Source organism: Thalassophryne amazonica, chromosome 14, assembly GCF_902500255.1.
Source record: "Thalassophryne amazonica chromosome 14, fThaAma1.1, whole genome shotgun sequence".
NCBI classification, from domain to species: Eukaryota; Metazoa; Chordata; class Actinopteri; order Batrachoidiformes; family Batrachoididae; genus Thalassophryne; species Thalassophryne amazonica.
The window spans coordinates 40,889,180-40,912,879 of record NC_047116.1 but is presented as its reverse complement, the minus strand read 5'-3'; the positions used below and the strand labels follow the sequence as shown (position 1 = coordinate 40,912,879).

At 39.3% G+C, this 23,700-nt stretch overlaps 1 protein-coding gene across 1 annotated transcript in view; it reads left to right on the top strand.

The window, feature by feature from the left end:
- The window catches only part of abca12 (ATP-binding cassette, sub-family A (ABC1), member 12), a 325,660-nt gene that overhangs the window by 183,627 nt on the left and 118,333 nt on the right, over positions 1-23,700 (top strand). Inside the window, 8 exon segments of the mRNA XM_034186027.1 lie at positions 99-205; positions 207-275; positions 5,793-6,011; positions 12,073-12,269; positions 13,827-13,984; positions 18,772-19,008; positions 19,181-19,328; positions 20,510-20,756. Of these exon segments, the coding sequence (XP_034041918.1) occupies positions 99-205; positions 207-275; positions 5,793-6,011; positions 12,073-12,269; positions 13,827-13,984; positions 18,772-19,008; positions 19,181-19,328; positions 20,510-20,756 (1,382 nt within the window).

Genomic DNA, 23,700 nt, shown 5'->3' with positions numbered 1-23,700 from the left:
CCATAGTCTAGTTTTTTCAGCCCAAGATTTCTGCTGTTTTTTATGCCCCCCAGCTCTCATATAATTGTGTCCTTTTGTTTCCTTGTTATAAGGGCCAGAACATCCTTCCTTCCCACGCCAGCGAGAGCTTCTCAGAGCTCCCAGTGGGTGTCTCTTTCCACGGTCTCACCAAGGTCTATGGTAGCAAGTCGGTGTCCAAAACCTTAATGTCTCTTCTAAGAAGGCCACATCACTTCACTGCTTGGACACAATGCAGCTTGCAAGACCACCACCATGTACGGCACAATGCTCCATTTGCCATCTTTTCACTCTAACGCTCTTAAGTGGGCATAACTGCATTTTGATCATTAATTGCAAAACGTCTGGGCTGAAAGTGAATTACTTTGTCCCAGTTCGGCACCGTAAAGGCACTGGATTGGTAGGAGCTGGACAGTTTTCATCAAAAGGAACACTGACAGGACAACTGATTTTAAACCTCTGAACCTGAAGCGGTTGCTGAGGTTTTGCGTTTTCAAACATCTAAGTTGGGAGACGTCAAAATATCTTTTGTGCTGTATATCACAGTTCAAGGCCAGAGAAGAACAGAAAGGTAATGTTTTTGATCATTAGGGGAGGTGATGGTCTAGTGGCTTGAGACCAGAAGATCCTTGGTTCAAGTCCTAGTCTGACTGGAAATCACTAAGGGCCCTTAGGCAAGGTCTTTAATCCCCTATTGCTCCCGGTGTGTAGTGAGCGCCTTGTATGGCAGCACCTCACATCGCGGTGAATGTGAGGCATTATTGTAAAGCACCTTTGAGCATCTGATGCAGATAGAAAAGCGCTATATAAATGCAGTCCATTGATCATTTATTTTGCAACTGTAGAGAAAAATGGAATTTATAGATAGATATCTGTTATGATGGTAGTTCTGAGGTGAACCCAAAAACCACAAGCAGTAACCAGACAGGATTAGAGTGGAAAAAATCCACAGGTGATTTATTGTCCACACAGGTGAAAAAACACAGTGAATTCCCTAACAAAAATACTAATCGAAATTTCCCAAAGTAGAATCACAACTGGAGGTAATGGAATGGAGCAGAGGTGAAAAAATACACAGAGGACTTATATAATTATGGAATCACCGACCTCGGAGGATGTTCATTCAGTTGTTTAATTTGTAGAAAAAAGCAGATTCACAGACATGACACAAAAACTAACGTAATTTCAAATGGCAACTTTCTGGCTTTAGAAACCACTATAAGCAATCAAGAAAAAAAATTGTGGGCAGTCAGTAACGGTTACTTTTTTACACCAAGCAGAGGTTTTAAAAAATATGGACTCACTCAATTCTGAGGAATAAATTATGGAATCACCCTGTAAATTTTCATCCCCAAAACTAACACCTGCATCAAATCAGATCTGCTCATTAGTCTGCATCTAAAAAGGAGTGATCACACCTTGGAGAGCTGTTGCACCAAGTGGACTGACATAAATCATGGCTCAACATGAGAGATGTCAGTTGAAACAAAGGAGAGGATTATCAAACTCTTAAAGAGGGTAAATCATCACGCAATGTTGCAAAAGATGTTGGTTGTTCACAGTCAGCTGTGTCTAAACTCTGGACCAATACAAACAACATGGGAAGGTTGTTAAAGGCAACATACTGGTAGACCAAGGAAGACATCAAAGCGTCAAGACAGAAAACTTAAAGCAATATGTCTCAAAAATCGGAAATGCACAACAAAACAAAAGAGGAACGAATGGGAGGAAACTGGAGTCAACGTCTGTGACCGAACTGTAAGAAACCGCCTAAAGGAAATGGGATTTACATACAGAAAAGCTAAACGAAAGCCATCATTAACACCTAAACAGAAAAAAACAAGGTTACAATGGGCTAAGGAAAAGCAATCGTGGACTGTGGATGACTGGATGAAGTCTATTCAGTGATGAATCTCGAATCTGCATTGGGCAAGGTGATGATGCTGGAACTTTTGTTTTGTGCCGTTCCAATGAGATTTATAAAGATGACTGCCTGAAGAGAACATGTAAATTTCCACAGTCATTGATGATATGGGGCTGCATGTCACGTAAAGGCACTGGGGAGATGGCTGTCATTACATCATCAATAAATGCACAAGTTTACGTTGATATTTTGGACACTTTTCTTATCCCATCAATTGAAAGGATGTTTGGGGATGATGAAATCATTTTTCAAGATGATAATGCATCTTGCCATAGAGCGAAAACTGTGAAAGCATTCCTTGCAAAAAGACACATAGGGTCAATGTCATGGCCTGCAAATAGTCCGGATCTTAATCCAATTGAAAATCTTTGGTGGAAATTGAAGAAAATGGTCCATGACAAGGCTCCAACCTGCAAAGCTGATCTGGCAACAGCAATCAGAGAAAGTTGGAGCCAGATTGATGAAGAGTACTGTTTGTCACTCATTAAGTCCATGCCTCAGAGACTGCAAGCTGTTATAAAAGCCAGAGGTGGTGCAACAAAATACTAGTGATGTGTTGGAGCGTTCTTTTGTTTTTCATGATTCCATAATTTTTCCTCAGAATTGAGTGATTCCATATTTTTTTTCCCTCTGCTTGGTCTAAAAAGTAACCGTTACTGACTGCCACATTTTTTTTTTCCTGATTTGTTATAGTGTTTCTTAAAGCCAGGAAGTTGCCATTTGAAATGACTTTAGTTTTGTGTCATGTCTGTGATCTGCTTTTTTTCTACAAAATTAAACAACTGAATTAACATCCTCCGATGCCGGTGATTCCATAATTTTTGCCAGGGGTTGTACAAAAACTGAATAAGCAAAACAGGGTCACACAGACAAAGCAAAGACTTTACCAACAATACTCACACAGCATGAGTAGAAGTGAGAAAGGACATGACAAGGTTTAAATACCAAATGAACTAATTAAACACAGGTGCATGTAACTGAGGACAGGTGTGTGTAACTAAGGAGACAGACCAATCATGCATGTGGAAAGCAGGGCAGGTGAACGAAACAGGCCTCAAAAGGTGAGTGGAGAAAAGAATATAACCAAAGCCACAAAGAAAGAGTAATCAAAACCCATAATGCAGAATTAAATGTGAAAGTTGGAATAAAAAAACTGCAGAAAAGAAACATAACTAAATCCAGCAATTAAAGCAGCAAACTAGTGTGGGACTCAAATGTGTGCAAAACAAATACTACAAACAAAGTGAAGACTAGAACAGCATAAGATCAACAATGCATGGTGAATTCTAAACACTGACCATGATGAGGTTCACTGAACAGAAAACTAAAGAGGGACTCAAACCAATGTGGGATTGCAACAGAAAGTAGAGGTGGGCGGATTGATTATAATATCATAATATCGATTACCAACGCTGGTATTGATATTGAATGATCCTCGTGTAAAAAGATCGATATTCAAGCTTTTTTCTCTCTCGCATGCCCTGACTGCTGCGCACGTAGAGTCATCAGAGTCTACTCTCTATTTGTAAGAGCAGCACTGTGCTGTGTCACACAACACAGAGTAGCGCACCTTTGTATTGTGGTTTGTCAGCCCTCTACCTCAGGAGATTTTAAGTTGTGTTGAGTGATATTTTTTTAAAACAAAAATGTTGATTGTGATGATAAAGTATTTTGTTGTCACGTACAATGTTTGGCGAAATTCTATCATAGGTCTTTTGGATCCTTTGGATCTATGAAGCTTAAATATGAAAAAATATCGATATCAGTATCGGCGATACTGGGCCTGTATTTACTTGGTATCGGATCAATACCAAAATTCCCGGTATTGCCCACCTCTACCAGAAAGACAAAACAGAACGAGCAGGATTCACATACAAAATTGCACTTCCAGAACATAATAATACTTAAAGGGGCACAAACAGAGGCATATCACAACAGATATCCATCTATCTATAGCACACAAATGCAAAAATACAATACAATTATTGAAACAAAATAAGAAAAAGGGAGGTTTCCACATGTTGTACATATATGAACGCTATTTTTCTGATCTGCAACTGCATCTCTCTCCACAGTGCCTCTTCGTGTTCTTTTCCTCCCTCTCTCTGCTCCAACCTGCAGTTCAAAGATTTGCTGATTTTTTTTTTGTTGTTGTTGTTGTTCACATAATTGTAGCTACCAGCTGAGTCTTTCAAGGCTTCACAATTGTGCTTTTTAAAATGAGTGTAATTGTGCAATTTGTTTATTTTTAGCAAGATTTTAAAAGCACGTGTTTCAAAGTGTTGGAATGCTTGTGGTAGACTATCAGGTACAGCAAATAAAGTTAAATCATATGTATAACATCAGCAGGAGCAGTGCTCCTGAGCATATGATTAGTCAGACTGATGCATAATGTTCACCACACTAGAAATAGTGATTGGGGCACGTTTGATTAAGATATTATGTAAAATATTCATTCAATGTGGCGAGGTGATGGTGAAGTGGTTAAGTGTTGGACTTGAGACCAGTGGATCCTCGGTTCAAACTCCAGCCTGACCAGAAAATCATTAAGGATCTTTGGGCAAGGCCCTTAATCCCCAAGTTGCTCCTGGTGTGTAGTGAGCACCTTGCATAGCAGCACTCTGACATCAGTGTGTGTGCGAGTGTGTCTGTGTGAATGTGTGAATGTGAGGCATCATTGCAAAGTACTTTGAGCTTCTGATTCAGATGGAAAAGTGATATATAAATGCAGTACATTTACTATTCAATTGGGTTTTCAGTGTTAAATTTATATGGCCACAAAATCTGTAATCTGGATCAGATCCGGTCATCAGCCGATAAAGGATACCATCCTACATAACGCTACCAAATATGAAAGAAATGTGATCTTTTTTGACAGAGGTATGAATTTTTGAAAATTTGTTCAATGTTAAAGATAGGGATTTTTCAGAAAATTCCAAGAGTTTTCCTGACTTTGACCTTTGACCTATGATCTTGAAAATTGAATCAGTTCTTGCTTATCAGGATATGAATCTTCAGCAAAAATTTCATAAGGATGTATGAAAAATTGTGGGATCCAGGCTGTTCACAAACAAACAAACAAACAGGGGTGATAACTTAACCTCCTCCAACTTCATTGGTGGAGGTGAGAAGGAACTGTCACACATATTGAGTCCAGTTATCATAAAGATGGCTCAAAGCCCTAATGTAAGGCCTGTTGGAACTTGAATACAAGGTGATAATTTCTGTTTATTAAAGAATTTCTGGTTGGGACAAATGGTGTTTTTTAATGTAAATGTGCTTTTCAACCACACCAGCATGTGTTGTGGTTTAAAAGCTAATGTTTCATATTGTATTTGGCTTGTTCTTTTATTCAGAGAGGCTTACTATAAGTGCAGCAGCATAATAAGATATTACAACATTAAAAACAATGGGGAACAAGAAGAGATTTTTTTTTTTGTTACATGAACTATAAAACATTGTAATATGCGGGAGCTTATTTAATCATCATATGAGAAGAAACAGCTGTGATAAAGGTATCGACATAATTAAAGGGAGATTTTTTTTCCATCAAAATTAATTTGTGACCATATCCCATGTCACAAAGGAAGAACTATTCAATTTCTCAAGTTTAGTATTTTTTTTTCCATGCAGTCAATTCATGCTAAGGGCAGTTCTACAGTCACAGAATTTCAATGACAGCAAAATCTGGCCATATTTTAACTTCCCATTCAAAGTTGTTCTGATTGTAATTGCGTTACCATAGAGTTTGCCCATAATGATGACGATGAGCATGTTATTCCAACACAAACCAGGTGATATTTATTAATTCGTAGTGTCATACGCCTCACAGCTGATGCTCTGTGTCCAGGTCACTCCTGACTGGCCTTTTTGCTCCGTCTGCGGGTACAATCGAGGTCTATGGCAGAGACATGCGCACTGACATTGATGTTATTCGCAAAGAGCTGGGAGTGTGCATGCAGTACGACGTCCTCTTTGACCACATGACCGCCAAAGAACACCTGCTGCTGTATGGCCAGATCAAAGCTCCACACTGGTCACACGGGGAACTGCATGCAGAAGTCTGCAAGTAAGTAACCCGATATTCATGAATATATGCTGTTATTTTCAGTATATTATAGTGGGCTGTTTCTTTTGCATGACGCAGTGATGCATTTTATCTGTCATACTGCTTCACGTTACAGCCTCTTCTTGAAGACATCATAAAACAGTTGCAGTTGGTGACATATTCCCACAATAAAAAGGAAATATGAGCTGGGTTATGAGAGTTGAGCAGTGAAAAGTAGAGCTGTGCTAGTTTCACAGACACAAAGTGATGGTAACATACTAGGCCAAGTGTATGAAACAATTCTGCAATGTAGTAAGACCAAAATAATCATTGCAGGTTGTTCCTGGAAATGATATCTAACCAAAGGTATTAATATGTTAAAGATAAACATCTGCCGCCAGTCTGCAAGCTGAATACACTGCCGCGCTCAGATGGTGTTCTTATGAGAAATGTTAAGACAACAGTTTTCTTTGACCTACAGATTTGAAAATATGTATTTTTTTATTTTTTTATTTTTGGTGTTTTATAGGTCATACAAAATGTGTCATAAAAATTATGTACTCAGTATGCGGATGATGTTGTGATTGTTAGGGAATTAAGACCTTGATTCCGCCACCTGAGGGTCTAGGGTCCAGGGTTTCTCAGCCATCACAGGTGTACCTATCTGTATGTGGTGAAAGTGCTGAACTTTTGGAGTGAGGAGTTTGCTGGACAGAGGTGTTTGATGATGCCGATGCTTTTGCAGGAGGATAAAGGTCCAATTCTTTGATCCTGGTGCTTCCTGTCTTAATGTATAGTTGTGACACAGCTCTATTTGGAAGACCTAGAATGACCTGTCAATCAGAGAGTTCCTTAGGAACGTTACACGAGGAGAACCACTTGCATTGTGAGGGAATGTCAGCTACATGATTTTGGCCAAGTGGCACATTTGTCTGGGCGTGATCCAGCATTTAGGTACGTCAGTGTTGAGGACTGGATGGAGATGAGCCAAGGGGATGCCCATCCTTCACTGACTGCTCCTCCCAAGTGCAGGACCAACAGACTGAAAATCTCCTTTGTCCCTCAGGCCATCAGACTCTACAACTACTCACTCAGGGAGAGGAGGAGTAACAGGAAGACAGGGGACGGGAAGGAGAGCAACAGTAGTAGCCAGTAACCCAGTAGTGAGCAGTGTGTCTGATATTTATATTTGCAAATTGTTTTTTTTGTTGTTTTTTTTTTACTAGGGATGGGTATCAAAAATCATTTCCTTTCAGTTATCAATAAGAAATGATTTGATCCACTGACATCAATAGCCTTTTTGCTTAACGATTCCCTTAGTTCACATTACGCCGCAGCAGCCATTGTTTTTGAGGATGTGATAATTTCTCTACGCTGATTGCAGACCCACTGCTTCTGCAGCGGGTGTGCTTGAAGCTTGAAGCATTGAAGCAACAAAGCAACGCTGCGACCCGCTGCTTCACTGGTTCTCTGCTTCACTCCTTTTCAGAAACTGCAGATCCATAATTTCTTCATTAACTCTCCCTCAAAGCCATTTAAAGATGTCGATTGTGATTCACCTTCGTGCAGATTAAAGTCACTAACTGGAACACCGTTCCACACCGGAGTTTTACACAATGGTTCTCTGGCGTGAGCTGGACCCGCGTCGCCGCTGCGTAAACTGAAGTTGTTCATCAGGTAAAGGAAATAAAAGTAATAATGATGATCTGTTTTGTGGGACTAACTGCACAGCTCCAAACGCTACACAGCTCTCTGCTGAGTAAAGTTGGAAAGATAGATTTTGGTCTGAATGAATAACTTCAAAGCAGATTGCTGTTATAAATCAAATGACACCTCTTTCCAAATGTTGTAATACAGACAATAAACTACAACCAACCAAACCCATTTTTTTCTCCCAAAATGTGACGTCTTCCATTCTTTATGAATTACATTAATCCTGATGTGTCTCATTTATACCTGAAAGGAAATGCTTTTGATAAAAACTGCAGAGTTTGTTTATTTCTATTATGTCCAGAGATCTAGGATCCATTGACCATGTACAGGTTTTGTTTATTTCTAATTATGTCCAGAGATCTTGGATCCAGTGACCATGTACAGATTTTATTTATTTCTATTTATGTCCAGAGATCTAGGATCCAGTGAGCATGTACAGATTTTATTTATTTCTATTTATGTCCAGAGGTCTAGGGATCCAGTGACCATGTACAGATTTTGTTTATTTCTATTTATGTCCAGAGATCTAGGATCCAGTGACCATGTGCAGACAATATTTATTTCTAATTATGTCCAGAGAACTTGGATCCAGTGACCATGTACAGATTTTGTTTATTTCTATTTTTGTCCAGTGATCTGGGATCCAGTGACCATGTACAGATTTTGTTTATTTCTATTTTTGTCCAGAGATCTAGGATCCAGTGACCATGTACAGATTTTGTTTATTTCTATTTTTTTTGTCCAGAGATCTAGCATCCAGTCACCATGTACAGATTTTGTTTATTTCTAATTATGTCCAGAGAACTAGGATCCAGTGACCATGTACAGATTTTGTTTATTTCTATTTTTGTCCAGAGATCTGGGATCCAGTGACCATGTACAGATTTTGTTTATTTCTGTTTTTGTCCAGAGATCTAGGATCCAGTGATCATGTACAGATTTTATTCATTTCTATTTTTGTCCAGAGATCTAGGATCCAGTGACAGTGTACAGATTTTGTTTATTTCATTTTTTTGTCCAGAGATCTAGGATCCAGTCAACATGTACATATTTTGTTTAATTGTATTTTTTGTCCACAGAGCTAGGATCCAGTGACCAATTTTTCTATTTATTTACTTTAATACTCAATAAGATGTTGTTGACATAGAAAACCTGTAAAGCCTACTTTTAGTACACAGGAAATTCACAAGAGTTATTGATAAGGGAATCGATAAAGAATCGATAAGCGGAATCAAGAATGACATCGATATCGATTAAATCCTATCAATACCCACCCCTAATTTTTAGTTTAGTTTAGTTTGGTTTATTACAAAATTCAAAGACTACATTAAAACATTCCATACAGTTTCATACAGATTAATAAATATATTTTGTAATTGGGACACCCTTAAAGCAGTCCATAGCTTATGAGCGGGGCCCATTAATATTTAAATACAGCAAATGTACAATAATTACAAATCTAAACCTACTTTTACCCATCATAACTAACCTACTCTATTTCAATATCTACAACAGACTAAGACAATAATGTTCACATTTCTTAAATGACAAATATTAAAAGTATTATGACACATCAGTGTAATAAATTCAGACATATAAGCCTATGGGTTTTTCAATAGACATAAAGAAGTCGTCAGCTGGTTGAGTTTTAATTATATTTTACAAGTAACTCTACTTTAAGTTTCTTTTTGAAAATATGCAAAGACAGGGACTTTTGAGTATTCTCACTCAGGTCATTCCAAATTTGTGGACCCTTACATGCCACACTAAAACTAGTTCTTTTTAACTTCCTACTTTTACCCTTTAGGTGTAATTTTCCTCTGGTGTTATAATGATGAGAGGAAGATGAAATGGGAATGAGCTGACAGTCTATCATTAAGTCTATGCACCACAATGTACATGGTACAGGCATTGTGAAATAAGTTGCACTTTGTGAGCTTAAGAAGTCGATATTTATTAAAGTTTGAGAGTTATATTTGGCCCAAGAAATGGCTCTTATAACTTTCTTTTGTAAAATTTGTACTCGGGTAAGTATTACACCAAATAATATTGCAATAATTTAGATGAGGTTCGAATAAGGACCTGTATAGAGTCAAAAGAGCCTCAAAGGGGAGGAAATACCTCACCTTAAAGAATAGTCTGACATATTTAGATAGTGTCTTAATCAAGTAATTTAAATGTTTACTAAAATTTAAAAATTCATCAATTTGGATTCCAAGAAATTTGATTAATTCAACTCGTTCAATCACATTATTATTTATATTAATTTGTACATTTTCAAAACATTTACGATTTCTGCAAGAACAAAATATAATACATTTTGTTTTGTTCATATTTAATGACAATTTATTACATTTGAACCAATTATCAACTCTTGCCAATTCATAATTGAGTTGGTTTTGAAGGTATTGCGGGTCTTTGTGAGATAAAAATAAGGTACTGTCATCTGCAAATAATACTTTATGAAGAATGTTAGAAGAATTTGGGAAATCATTTACATAAATAATAAAGAGAAGTGGACCCAAAATTGAGCCTTGGGGTATCCCACATTGTATAGGTTTTTGTTTTGATAGATCATCATTTATGTTCACATACTGCTCTCTTCCATTTAAATAACTTCTGAACCAATTAAGTGCTAAACCCCTAACACCACAAGGTTCCAATTTACCAAGTAGAATATTAAAATCAATCATATCAAATGCTTTTGGTAAATCGAGGAAGACACCAATTCCACACTCACCTTTATCAATAGCGTCATTTATTTTTTCAATGAGATCCAGGATTGCCATACAAGTAGTACTTTCCTTCTTAAAACCATATTGTGATGGAGTGAGTATATTATATTTATTTAAGTAGTCACTGAGTCTTTTATGCACAATTTTTTCCAAACTTTTTGAAATTGTTGGCAGAATTGAAATGGGGCGGTAATTTTGAAGATCATTTTTGTCACCAGATTTGAAAATTGGTATAATTTTAGCTATTTTTGTCATTTTTGGTACCACTCCATTCAGAATTGATAAATTAATGCAGTAGGTATACTAATGGATCTACAATGTAATTGATTATGAATTTTAAAATTTTACTGCATATATTGTCTACTCCTGCAGTTTGGGAGCTTTTCATGCTCATAATAATTTTGGCAACTTTGGATTTGATTAGAATCATTAATACAATTCAATAATTCATCTAAATTTACCATAAATTTGTTTAAGTCAGAGTCTGGGGGACGATAGATCACTCCTACAATTATGTTTTTGCAATTTTTGATGTTAAGTTCAAGAAAAAGGGAATCTGAGTGACCATCATTAATAAATAGATCATCACGAGTACTCACTGAGTGGAGAAGATTTACATATAAACAAACACCTCCACCAGTTCTGCCAACTCTGTTTTTGATAAAAAGAGCATATCCATCCCTTACTTTCACTTTTGATACTCTGTGTGTTTTCTTACCCTGTGTGCCACTATACAATGCTGCTGGAACCTTAATTTCCCTGAGAGAGTCTTCCCAAGATATTAATAAAGTTCTATCTAATCTAATCTAACTGTGGCAAATACGCGGCTACATTTGAGAGGTGAAGATGAACTGGTTGTCTGCCTGCGTGGTTGCCATCGAGGACTTAAGATGGTTTTGTAGTGTGGTGGATGCGGTGACACACGTCACTAGGGCATGTTTCCAGACCTGACCTGACCACAGTATGCAGGATGTTACTGTGCTTCTTCTTCTCCATCTTCTCTATATGGACACTTGATACTTACACCATGAATACCTTATGGAGAGAGGATGAGCTTGTTAGATCTTGGGGTTAGTTGGTCTACATATTTGCTTATTCACGAGGAAAACATATTTTTTCAAAGAGGCATTACTCACAATTACTTTAGAATAAACAATGCAATAGAGACTTTATATTTGTAATATATGGTAACCATAATAAGGAGGCTTGCACAAATATGCTAATTAGGCTGCGGTTTGCAATAACCCTTCCCACATCCATAACTCAAGAATCCTTAATTGTGTTGACAGCGATATGTGTTATTAGGGTGTTGATTTGCAAACACCACATTTTTCTCAAAATGCTTGGGTGCCTACAATTTGGAGGGACATGAGGCAATTTGTATGCATCCCACAACATCTTTATTCTTCAGGTTGAGCTCCCCATTTTGCTAATGATATGGCTACTTCTATTAGATTTCTGCGGTATTTAGAGTAACAAACGAAACAACATGCTGAATAAAAAACAAAATTCTTTCTGCCACCATTTAAAAACTATCCTGCTGGGTAGCTGATAGATAGAAACTGAGGTACTGGAGACAAACAATTACTATGATGAACTTCAAGGTTAACGCTTTACATCATCTGACCTTACAGGATCCTGGAGGAGACGGGAATGTATGCTCACAGACACAAACGGGTGGGCACCCTATCGGGAGGTATGAGACGCAAGCTGTCAATCTCCATCGCCTTCATAGGGGGCTCACGTTTGGTGGTTCTGGATGAACCAACAACAGGAGTCGATCCCTGCTCCAGGCGCAGTATCTGGGACATTGTTGTGCAGCATAAGAAAAGTGAGTTTACCGCCTTCTTACTCTGAGACGCAGATCTCATAAAAGGACTTTCCATAGTAACGAATGTACTGGTAGTTATGAGCCATCACACAATAATTACACATTTTTTTCAGAATGTTTATTTGATGGTACTTAATGACCATGTACATTCTGTTAGAGGACAAAAAGAAAGGTGTCTTTTTAGTCCTTTGGACAAAGGTTAATGGGACGAATAGCATCGAGATTCGTGTGTGATGTGTGGTGCTTGATGTGCCATCCAATTGTCTGAAAAACTTTTTAATGAATTTTTCTGAAATTTGGGACAGACAATCCTTGGGGGACTGTCTGGTTGAATCCATCTGGGCACCCCAGGGCCCCCAAGAAAGGCAAAGAAAAAAAACTTCAATAACTTCTTTAATTTCACATACTTTCACGTTGCCTACAGACTACAAAAATCTCATTGTTCTTGAATTGTTAACAATTTTGTACCAACATCTTGCCATAAGTTATTCATTTCCTAAAATGTGGGCATGTAAAAAAAAGAATAAGATGAAAAGGCTCTTCAATTTCAAGTATACACACTATCCCCACAGGTTTTTTGTTTGTTTGTTTGTTTTTTGTTTTGCAGTGTGTGAGCTCAAGTGGTATAGTAATCTAGAATCTTGATGATAAGGGTGCTGGCTGTCAGAACAACAACTCCATTAGATGGAAACTAGCAATGACGCTAGAGCTGTGCTGTGCAACACTTATTTAGCGTTTATATAGCGCTTTTCCATCTTCATCAGATGCGGTGTCAGGGTGCTGCCATACAAGGCGCTCACTGCACACTGGGAGCAACTAGGGGACTAAGGACCTTACCCAAGGACCCTTAGTGATTTTCCTGTCAGGCTGGGATTTGAACCAAGTATTCTCTGGTCTCAAGCCCAACACTTAACCACCACACCATCACCTCAGCTGAGTGGAAGATAGGGCCCTTAGAATCGTGCACTTTCAGAATACAGGCAGCAGAGAAGAATCCAAATGAATGGAGAGGATCTTTGAAAGACATAGGATTAAGGATTAATAGGAAGATCACAAAACACTTGAGGATGAATGAAGATCAATACTCAAAAGAAGCTTACAGGATGTTTTGTTGAAAAGAGTGAATCGATCTAAAATCAGTGGAAGCTGAAGATGGATTTCATGTGGAAATATTCTACTATACAGAGTGCAGCTTGGGTAGAACAACTTGAAGGTAGGAGTATCTTGTAAGGAGGGGTTCAACACAATGGTTTAAGGTCAACTTTACTGTGTACAGCAATGGTCAACCCACAACGATACAGACACGGGCAGTTCAGTGTGGCGTTGGAGTTGTAGACAACTTCTACAAAAAAAAAAAAAGAAGGAAGATACAGTATGTGATATAGGACTAGATTTTCATTGACATCGCACTGAAATCACACTTATGCCAGGGAACAAAGTGGACGAACAATGAGCTTCCATTTGCAACTCATGCAACACGAAGCTAGCCATTATAGAAGGTTATCAAAGGACATCTAATAACAAAGTGTGTGTGTGTGTGTGTGTGTTCCCTTTCAGACCGCACCATCATCATGTCCACCCACCACCTGGATGAAGCTGAGGTGCTGAGCGACCGCATTGCCTTCCTAGAGAGAGGAGGCTTAAAATGCTGCGGAACTCCCTTCCATTTGAAGGATATGCTCGCTCAAGGTTACAACCTCACTCTCGCCAAAAAGGTAATGAGTCCGCAGCCATCCTGTGTTTCCAAGTGTTTTCCCAATAAATAAATAAATAATGCCCACCCCACACACTCATTTAAAGAGGTTTTGGGAAGTGTAAGGTATTTTTTTGCTTTCGGATCCCCTCCCAGTAATTTTATGCGGTGAGCGAACTTGAAGACCGAGACTGACAGGAAATGGACTTCAAAAACCAGATGTCGTATTGAAAAGATGCCTTCATGGAATGAACAGAGAAGTGTCCCACCTGACGTTGCAAAAAAGAGCCCCGACAATGCGCCCCGCTGATGTTTTAAAAATGCGCTCAGCCAACCCTCAGGTGGGCGAGCCTTGCCCTGCTGTGTGGATCAGTATAGTTATGTGATTGGATGAAGGGTGTTACATTTGACAATATATGCAGGTCACATGCTTGTGTTGTTATATCTGAACAGTATGTGTTATATCAAAACTTTATGCTGCCTGTGTCTGCATCAGTGTGATAAGCAAACAACAGAATATTTCATGGCACCTGTTGTCCCAGACGGAAATACGAACACCTTAGATTTATCAGTTTAGACTGTACGCAAGTGATGACATTTTTCGAGTATGTATGCAAAACATTCACAGATCCAGTCTGTGTCATTACATGGTCTGAGGACAGGCGTCATGGGACATTCCATCCAAGAGTTATGCTGTAGTGGGAGCACAGATTATTAAGGCTCTGTTGTGATTTGGCGCTATATAAATGAAAATAAATTAAAGCACTGTAGTATTTTAGCATAGACTATGTGTTTAATGGACAAACCCTCTGTGACGTTGCTTGTAGGTTTTCTGAAGCTCAGGTGGTCACCATCCTGGCAGTGCTGGAGTCCACCTAACACATTTACCTATAAATGGGTAAAGGGGTGGAACGTGGGAATGAAGCCTGAACATTGCCCATCTGTCCTGAAGTTGCCAAGCTAGTTAAGGCTAACGGGCTGTATAACCTGGGTTCATCAATTTTTTGTGGACTGGATAGTCGCTCTTATGAAAGGTCATTTGGGTGTAGGTATTAAAAATTAAGACTGTCATAAAGACTCACTAACCATGGCATGATACTAAGGTATCAATACCTGCTAATTAGTTTTAATGGCGCAAACATACAAATTCAATACTAAAATTTCTCTCAGCATAAATACTGGAGCACAGACTTCTTAAATAGTTCATACAAATAACTGCACAGCAAGCCATATTGTCTCCGTCAAGTCCACAGCTGGCAGCCATCTGCTAGCAGAGAATGCTTACAATGGCTGCCTGGGCCCTGTGCACTAATTGTTATGAAAACCCAGCATGCACAGCTATTCCTCAGTTTATGACTTAAAATAGCTTAAACTGATGAGGTATGTATGTTTTTTGTTTGTTTGTTTGTTTGTTTTTCCTACCAGGCTGTAAAATGTTTGGCTTAGGTGTACAATTTTAACTTAAACTTCCCTAGAATTTGGCCCGCTTTTACGGCCAGCCTCAAGTGGCCCTTTCAGGAACTGCAGGTTTTGGCTCTTCTGTGTTGGATTGTGCTGCTTGGATTTTACACCACCAAGAGTAATAAGATATTATACTTTGGTATTTGACTCAACAGTTGCTTTTTCCCCCATTTCTACGAAAAATGATGTTTTCGAAAATATAAAGCGAACATGAATGCCAAGATTTCATTCATGATTGTTATTTTGCAATAAAACCTGAGTTTAATTGCCCAAAATTTGGTTTCAAACCTTAGTTTTGCAAATCGTGTATGTTGCAGTAGTGTGATTTGTATCTGATAAAGCAAATTGGAAATATTGCCAAATGCACGCAGTCTGTACATGACGACTATCTGCTGACTGCTGCAAAGTGCCTGATACTTTTTATAGCATGGTGCAGCAACAGAAAGTGTTCTGTGATTATTTAATATCATCCCTGCTTTTGGGGTGCATTATGAGTCCTTTTCAACATTTCTGCAGTCACAGTATTTGGTGTCATGTTGCCTTAATAATTTACATGATTGGAGCTGGTTGAAATACAAATAAATGCAATAAAAGGACAAGAAATGATGTGATAAGTTTTTTCCAGGCTGGTTTGACTCACATGCTGTGTAGATTATAAGGCTGCAACAAATGAACTGGTGGAGTGAGAGAATCAAAAAGAAGAATATGCCAGCACTGGCAGTGGAAAATTAAATGTACACCCAGTTTAGTTTCTAACTTTATTTCATCCTTATTGTCTGACTTTGCAGCAGTGCTTCATTAGAGCATCTTATTATTGAACAGCATTAAATCTTTTATAACTAATAATATAACGCAATGCTAAAATACCCTTGCCTATATGAGCATAAAAATAGGAAACAGAGTGTGACTGTTTGACCTCTTAAAATAGGTCAAGGTTAGTCATCTTTGAACTTGTCCAAGGTCTGTGACCCAAGAATGTTCCCTGTGAATTTGAAGACCCTGGAAGTAATAAGAATGTACTTATGCTGAACACAGACAGATGGACGATGGATGGACGCAAGGCCTTCGTGATGCCCGATGGCCATATTTTGGCCTTGGTTAAAAACAAAAAACTCTTCAAAGGGTCAGGGTTCCACATTCTGTTGACTTCCTACAACTTAATACACTGTGCGACTTATCATGAAGGACCTCAGTTAGTAACTGCTGATACTGGTCGTGATTATGTAATAGAGGAGAAATGCAAATCAGAAAGGCACAACATACAAGGCGTGACTGAAAAGTTTTGAGCCCGACCAAGAAGAAACCACAACAGAATTAAAGTAATGCTTTATTTTTCAATATTATCCCCATATAGGTCCACACACTTAACTGCAGCATACGATGGGGCATCCTCTCTAATGTTATTACCGTGTCCTCATGGATGTTCTTTGGAGACATTCCCTTTTTCTTGACATGCTGAATCACAGTTCACTCACCAACTTTCTCCATTTTTCCAGTCTGACAGCCATATTCACTCAAAATTTCAGACATTATTCAAGAGAAATGTTGGCTTCTCAGAATGCAAAGGATGGAGAGGTGCACCCAACTTTTTTTTTTGGGGGGGGGGGGTCTGGCTCAAAACTTTCCAGTCACCCAGCTGACCAAGCATTATATGCATATTCAGGTGACAGAAAGGTCAAGTTACACAAAAGCACAAATTCACTGGAGAATTCACCAACACTCAAGGAAAAAAGGTGTACTACATTGATATATTATTTTAATTGCATAGAAGAAAAACTTTCCCCTCAGGGACCATAATAGTCTGGCTTCACACCCAAGAAGTTAACCATCGATTGAATCCTAGTGCTGCAACTACTCAGTGAACACATCAGCAGTGTGCTTATGTTGATTTTTGCAACGCATTTGATTTGGTTGACCAGGGTGTTGTCTGGGACATCTTACGAATTCTTGGGATCCCAAGCAAGAGCGTGGGCAGAATCTGGTACTTTTCCCCAGATTTCTGGTGTTTGCCAGAGATGTGATCTGGATTCTGCTCTGTTCAATGCTTGTAATTTCAATTTATCTTCCAAATTAATTTTCATTTATATAGCACTAAATCACAACAAGGTTGCCTCAAGGTGCTTCACACAAGTAAGGTCTAACCTTATCAACCCCCAGAGCAACAGTGTGTTGTGAAAGTGTAGGAACACGGACCCACAACAGGGGGCGCAATGAACGGACAATGGAGAGAGTAAATAACAAGATTTACTACTGAAACAAGCACGAGTAATACAACAAACACAATTTGGGGTCGAATCCGCTGGTGTCGTGTGGGCAGGCTCGAAGGTAGGAGACGTCTGTCTCAGTCGAACCGGAACCACCCAGATCTCCTCTGCCACCGAACCCTGGAAATACTGGAACCGCCAAGTCCCGAATTCCCAGGTGGCCACTGCCTCCGCTCGTCGGATCCGGTACTGCTGGCAGGAGAGAGCAACAACACACAGGAGTGGATGAACGCACCCAGTAACAGAGAGGGGAGAAGCCGCCTCCACCTCTTGGCAAAGTATAGCAGGAAGGTGAGTACTTATCCAAAGAATGAGGTTTTCAGTAGTCACCAGTCCTGAAAAAAGGTTTTAACAGTCTTAGCTGATGATGCAATGTATAACTGCAGAGAATACTACCTTGGTCTTAGGCGATATCTCGGCACTGAGGTGGAGACGCCGTCCTCCTGATATACCTCGGTGCTGAGTAGAACAGCTGTGTCTGGTGATGGGTGACAGCTGTCACCCAGGCTACTCCCATGATGCGGCAGCGCCCTCTGGTGCCTGGAGCCCGCACTCCAGGCAGGGCGCCCTCTGGTGGTGGTGGGCCAGCAGTACCTCCTCTTCAGCGGCCCACACAACACAGTGGAAAGGAAAACTCCCTCTGAGGAAGAAACCTCAAGCAGACCAGACTCAAAGGGGTGACCCTCTGCTTGGGCCATGCTACAGACACAAATTACAAAACAATTCACAAAATGAACATACGTCTGGTTGTAGAGATCAGAGGGGCAGAGGTGCCCCATGTTGGCGAGGAAACATTTACCAACCTTGACCTTGCAGATGATGCTGTGATCTTTGCAGAATCAATAGATGCCCTGATTTCAGCAATTAAGAAGCTGAGTGAGAATTTGGAGTATTTGTGTTTGGCATTGTGAAGACATTTTAGACCCTAGTCTGGACCAAACAAAGAAAAGGTAGGTGTGAAAGTGACATAAGTTTTATGTAGTCCAGCTTTTGGTTGGCTGAACACACCTGATCACACAACCTCTACCTTTTTTAATGAGTTGGTGGTGGATCAAAAAGCATTTCATCATACAATGTTTTTCAGGTGCAGGCCTTAGAAGCTGAGGAAAGGTTTGACAGTGCTGAACTGAAAGCCTTCATCCAAGCCCATGTACCAAATGCACGACTGAAGGAGGTACAAGGGAGTGATCTGGTCTACTCACTGCCCCCCTTTGACTCATCCAGTGCCTCCTCATACCGTTCCCTCCTTACTGCACTGGATGCCAATCTGGATGCGCTGAAGCTGGGATCTTATGGCATCTCTGACACCACCCTGGAGGAGGTATGTCCAAGCAAGTAGCGGGTACATCAGTGCTTCCTATCCAACACAACCAAGCTTCAAAAGTACCAACTGCCTCAGTCTTAATCACATTGGCATGTAATCATAATCTCAACCCTTAAGTGTGGAAACCCAGACTCTGGTGTGTACAGGTGTTGTTGTTTTGTTTCTGTAGGTATTCCTCCAATTGACTAAGGGAACAGCAGAGAGCGAGGCTGACGGTGACCGCTTGTCTATATCAGAAACAATTTCTGATTCTGGATCTATTGATAGTTTCCCTGAAGACTGCAGTGGAAGTATCTCCAGCTATGGTGACAAAATTAGTAAGTTTCATTGTTTTTTTATTACGTCATGATATCTATCACACTGGTTTACAGCACTCATACATGTGCACACATAAGCAGAGACAAACACACACATCCATTCAAACATATGTAATCAATATACTTTCTAAAGGTCCTTTCTTAATATTGTGGATAAACGTTAGTGGAAGGTCACAGTCTGTAACCATGACAAACTAGCGTGTCAAGATGATGGTTGTCCATGAATGTGATCTACCGTGTGGGCTCGTAATGTGTGATGTTTGCAAAAGTAACTGTAGGACAACAATAGTATGTTTGTAGAATAAATATAATACAGCTGTGATGCTTCTGAAACACCTTATATTGAAGGTATGGCATGCATGATGACATTATGGGCGCCATGGAAATGTAAGAGATTACCAAAGTATGCTTAATGTTGCAACAGAAAAAAAGAAGACATATTCTTTTTAACATGACCACAGCACAATGATGGAATATCACATTTCACCATGGACAGCCTCTCAAAACCTCTTATGTTGCATTCACATGTTGACTGTAGAAAAATCATAATACCGGTCATTACAGTAGAATTACTGTTGTCTGCAGTGGCAGATGAAGGTGCAGTTATTTTGTTGGCAAGTCGGCATATAACCGAAGACTAGAAAGAAAGAGTAGGAATGAATATTGACCAGTAGATCGAGAGCTTCGCCTTTTGGCTCAGCTCCCTTTTCGTCACAACAGTACGGTAGAGCGAATGCAACACCACCCCTGCTGCACCGATTCTCCGGCCAATCTCACGCTCCATCATCCCCTCACTCGTGAACAAGACCCCGAGGTACTTGAACTCCTTCACTTGGGGCAAGGCTGTATTCCCAACCCGGAGGAGGTAATCCATTGGCTTCCTGCTGGAGGTCACCGGCCGATGAAGCCAACAGGACCACATCATCTGCAAAAAGCAGTGACAACAGTACGGCAGAGCCAATGCAATGCCACCCCTGCTGTGCTGATTCTCCGGCCAATCTCACACTCCATTGTCCCCTCACTCATGAACAAGACCACAAGGTACCTGAACTCCTGCAATTGTGCTACTCTGCCCAAGAGCCATTAGTTCAATGTGCCATAGAGAGAAATGCAGGTGTCATTAAGTAAGTAAATTAGTACAAAAATGATCAGTCTCTATTTCCAACTCTTCTCCATTCTAGATCTCACCAGTTCAACCACAGTGCAGGGCATGGCCTTGGCCTGGCAGCAGGTGATGGCTATATTGATCAAGAGGTTCCACCACAGCCGGAGGGACTGGAAGGGCCTGCTCAGCCAGGTCCTACTACCGGTGCTGTTTGTGATGTTTGCTATGGGCATGGGCTCCATCAAGAGTAACTTGCAGAACTACCCCGAGTTAGAGCTCAGCCCTGACCTCTACAAGGTTGGACCAAGCTACACTTTTTTCAGGTCAGAACTCTTCGCAAATGGTTAATATGGATCATTTTATGGCAAGCATGTTTTGAGTTGGTTAGTGAAACAGAAGCTTTATTGTTTTTGTTTAATTTGGTAAGGATTAACTCATTACCTCTGAGACCCAGAGGAACTTAAAGAAGAACCTTGAGAAACCTGGTCTTGTAAAAAAAAACCCAACAAAAACAACAACAACAAAAAAACTTTTTTGATCTAATTGATCTAATCTTGAGAAAATGTATTTGAACCACCTGTAAAGACACCCTGCATGTTCTGTTGTAAGGGGACAGATGTCGTTTGATGATCAACTGTACATGGTACTGAACATTGGTAAGCCTTGAATCCCATATCCACTGTTCTTACAATCAGGATTTTTCATGATGGGTTTGTTTCTTCACAGCCATGTTGCTCATCCATCTTCTTCAGCATTAGGACTGCAACTAATGATTGTTTTTGTAATTTATTATTTTCTCAACTAGTCAATCATTTAAGCCCATAAAATGTAAAAAAAAAAAAAAGGCTTTAAAATTTCTGTCAGTGTTATCCAGAGCACATGATGATGCATTCAATGTCATGTTTTGTCCACAACCTGAAGATATGCAGTTTACTACCAGATCAAAGTAAAACAGCTTGTAAAATAAACCAAAAAATATTTGCATTTAAGATGATGAACTCACAAACTTTGAATTTTAAAAAAGACTCAAGATGATTAATCATTTATCAAAATAGTTGTTAATTTAATTATTAAGGTCAAAGTAACTTATAAATATTATACCAACATTACATCTTCCTGCTCCAGACACACACATGCACAAGCACATATTGAGCACTTCCACTCTGACCTGTACTGACACTCACACACAGACAAATAAATATTTTATATACAAGTCATGAATAAACAAAATAGAATAAACAGAATAAAAAAAAACAATGTTCCACCATACAAGTACTCCACATGAATTACAAATGCACATGGTCCGAGTCAAGGAACCACTAAAACATTTAGCAGTGTGTCATTCTCCTTTTTCTTTTTAATATTTGTGATGATTATTGTTATAGATAGCCTTTATATTAGCAGCTCCAGACAGATTTGTCCCGTATAGTAATAGACTAACTTCATCTTTCTGGTTGAGTATGGTGTTTATTATTTCAGATTTTTATTTATTTGTCTGTATGGTTCAGATATGCACCCTGGGCACCCTGGGAACTATATTTTTAAATATTCAGACGACTCAGCACTTCTGTGCTTACTTCAACAGAATGATGATTTGAATATCTATCATTCAGAGGTGAGGCAGTTTGTTGAGTGGTGTGATTCCAGTTACCTTACTTTAAATGTTAAAAAGACAGAGGAAGTCATTTTTGATCCAAAGTTAGTTGGCAATCACAACCCTGTAATTATACACCAGCAACCAATCACACAGGTGCAATCGTACAAATATCTTGGTGTCTGTATAGACCAGGGGTGGGCATCGAGGGCCGAGACACTGCAGGTTTTCCATGTAACCAATCACCTCAGCAGGTGGGTTGCTGATGAGCTTCTGCTCTGAACATAAACACCTGGTTGTCAATGAAATCACCTGCTGAGACACCTGATCATTAATGAAATCACCTGCTGAGGCGATTGGTTGCACGGAAAAGCTGCAGTGTCTCGGCCCTTTATGGCACATGATTGCCCACCCCTGGTATAGACAGTTCCCTTACATGGAACACTCATGTTGACTGGTTATGTTCCCGCTTGAATCAACGACTCTATTTTCTACGGCGTTTGCGTTTTCATGGAGTCAACCAAAAAATTATGTTACTGTTTTATCAGGCAGTTCTTGAAAGCATTGTTCTCACAGCAATGAAAATCATTGGTTTGAAACAGTATAACAATCCTCAGTTAATTTTTGATCAGTGCGTGATGAAGCAAGCGGACAGAATTCCTTCTGACTCCTCCCATGTTCTGCACACGCAATACGAGTTGCTACCATCGGGCCGGCGTTTCAGAGTCCCCCATTGCAGACTGAATAGATATAGGAACTCTTTTGTTCCTATATCAATCATAGCCCTTAACAAATATCATAATAAACACTGCTAACAATCAGGCACATTAGGAGGTTTTAGTACTTGTATGTTTTTTAAATTTATTTTTATTCTCTATTTATGTATTTATTTATTTATTGTTATGAACTGTTTATGTCTTGTTCTGTATCTTTGTATGGGTCATAATTTTTGAGAAGTCCAAGACAAATTTCCCCATGGGGACATTAAAAGTATATATCTATCTAGCTATCTATCTATATTTATACACAAAAGATGTGTTAATTTAATTAATAAATAGACTGTTCATTGAATCATGTTCAAAGGCAACATGCTTTCATGTTGCTAAAAGTAATACTGTGTGGATATATTATATTGTACAGTGAGATGTTGTTGTTTCTAGGTCCTAAATTAACCACCCGCTCTAATTTTAATGAAATTTTCAGTGTTGTGGTATCCTGTTACTCAATTGGCTGAATGGGTGTCCACATTATTTGTGAGGAACAGCTTTCAAAAGTTGAGGTTGTACTTTATTGAAAGGCAAAAGGAGAATTGGAGAGAATGTGAATTGAAGAAATGAAGGTGGACAGATTAAGAGTGTCAGGAGGTTTAGAGACGACTTCATTCTTGAGAAGAGCTGCTCTCTGATCAGGGAGATATGCAGCGAGGTAGAAAATGCTGAGATGCCAATCCATATCAAAGACCTTACAGCTGTTCTCCAGTGTCCTCTCCAGCTAGATTTACGAAACGGGTTTTCCTATGTTTATTTATAATTACATCAACTTGCACAGGGCAGGAAGACAGCCCTGTAAACAGTCCTGTTTGTCTGTCTGTGCGCATTTCTGGTTGTGTCTCAGAGAACTAAAAATATAAAACTTTCAAACAAAATGTTTGCTCACTGCAGTTATTGGCTAAA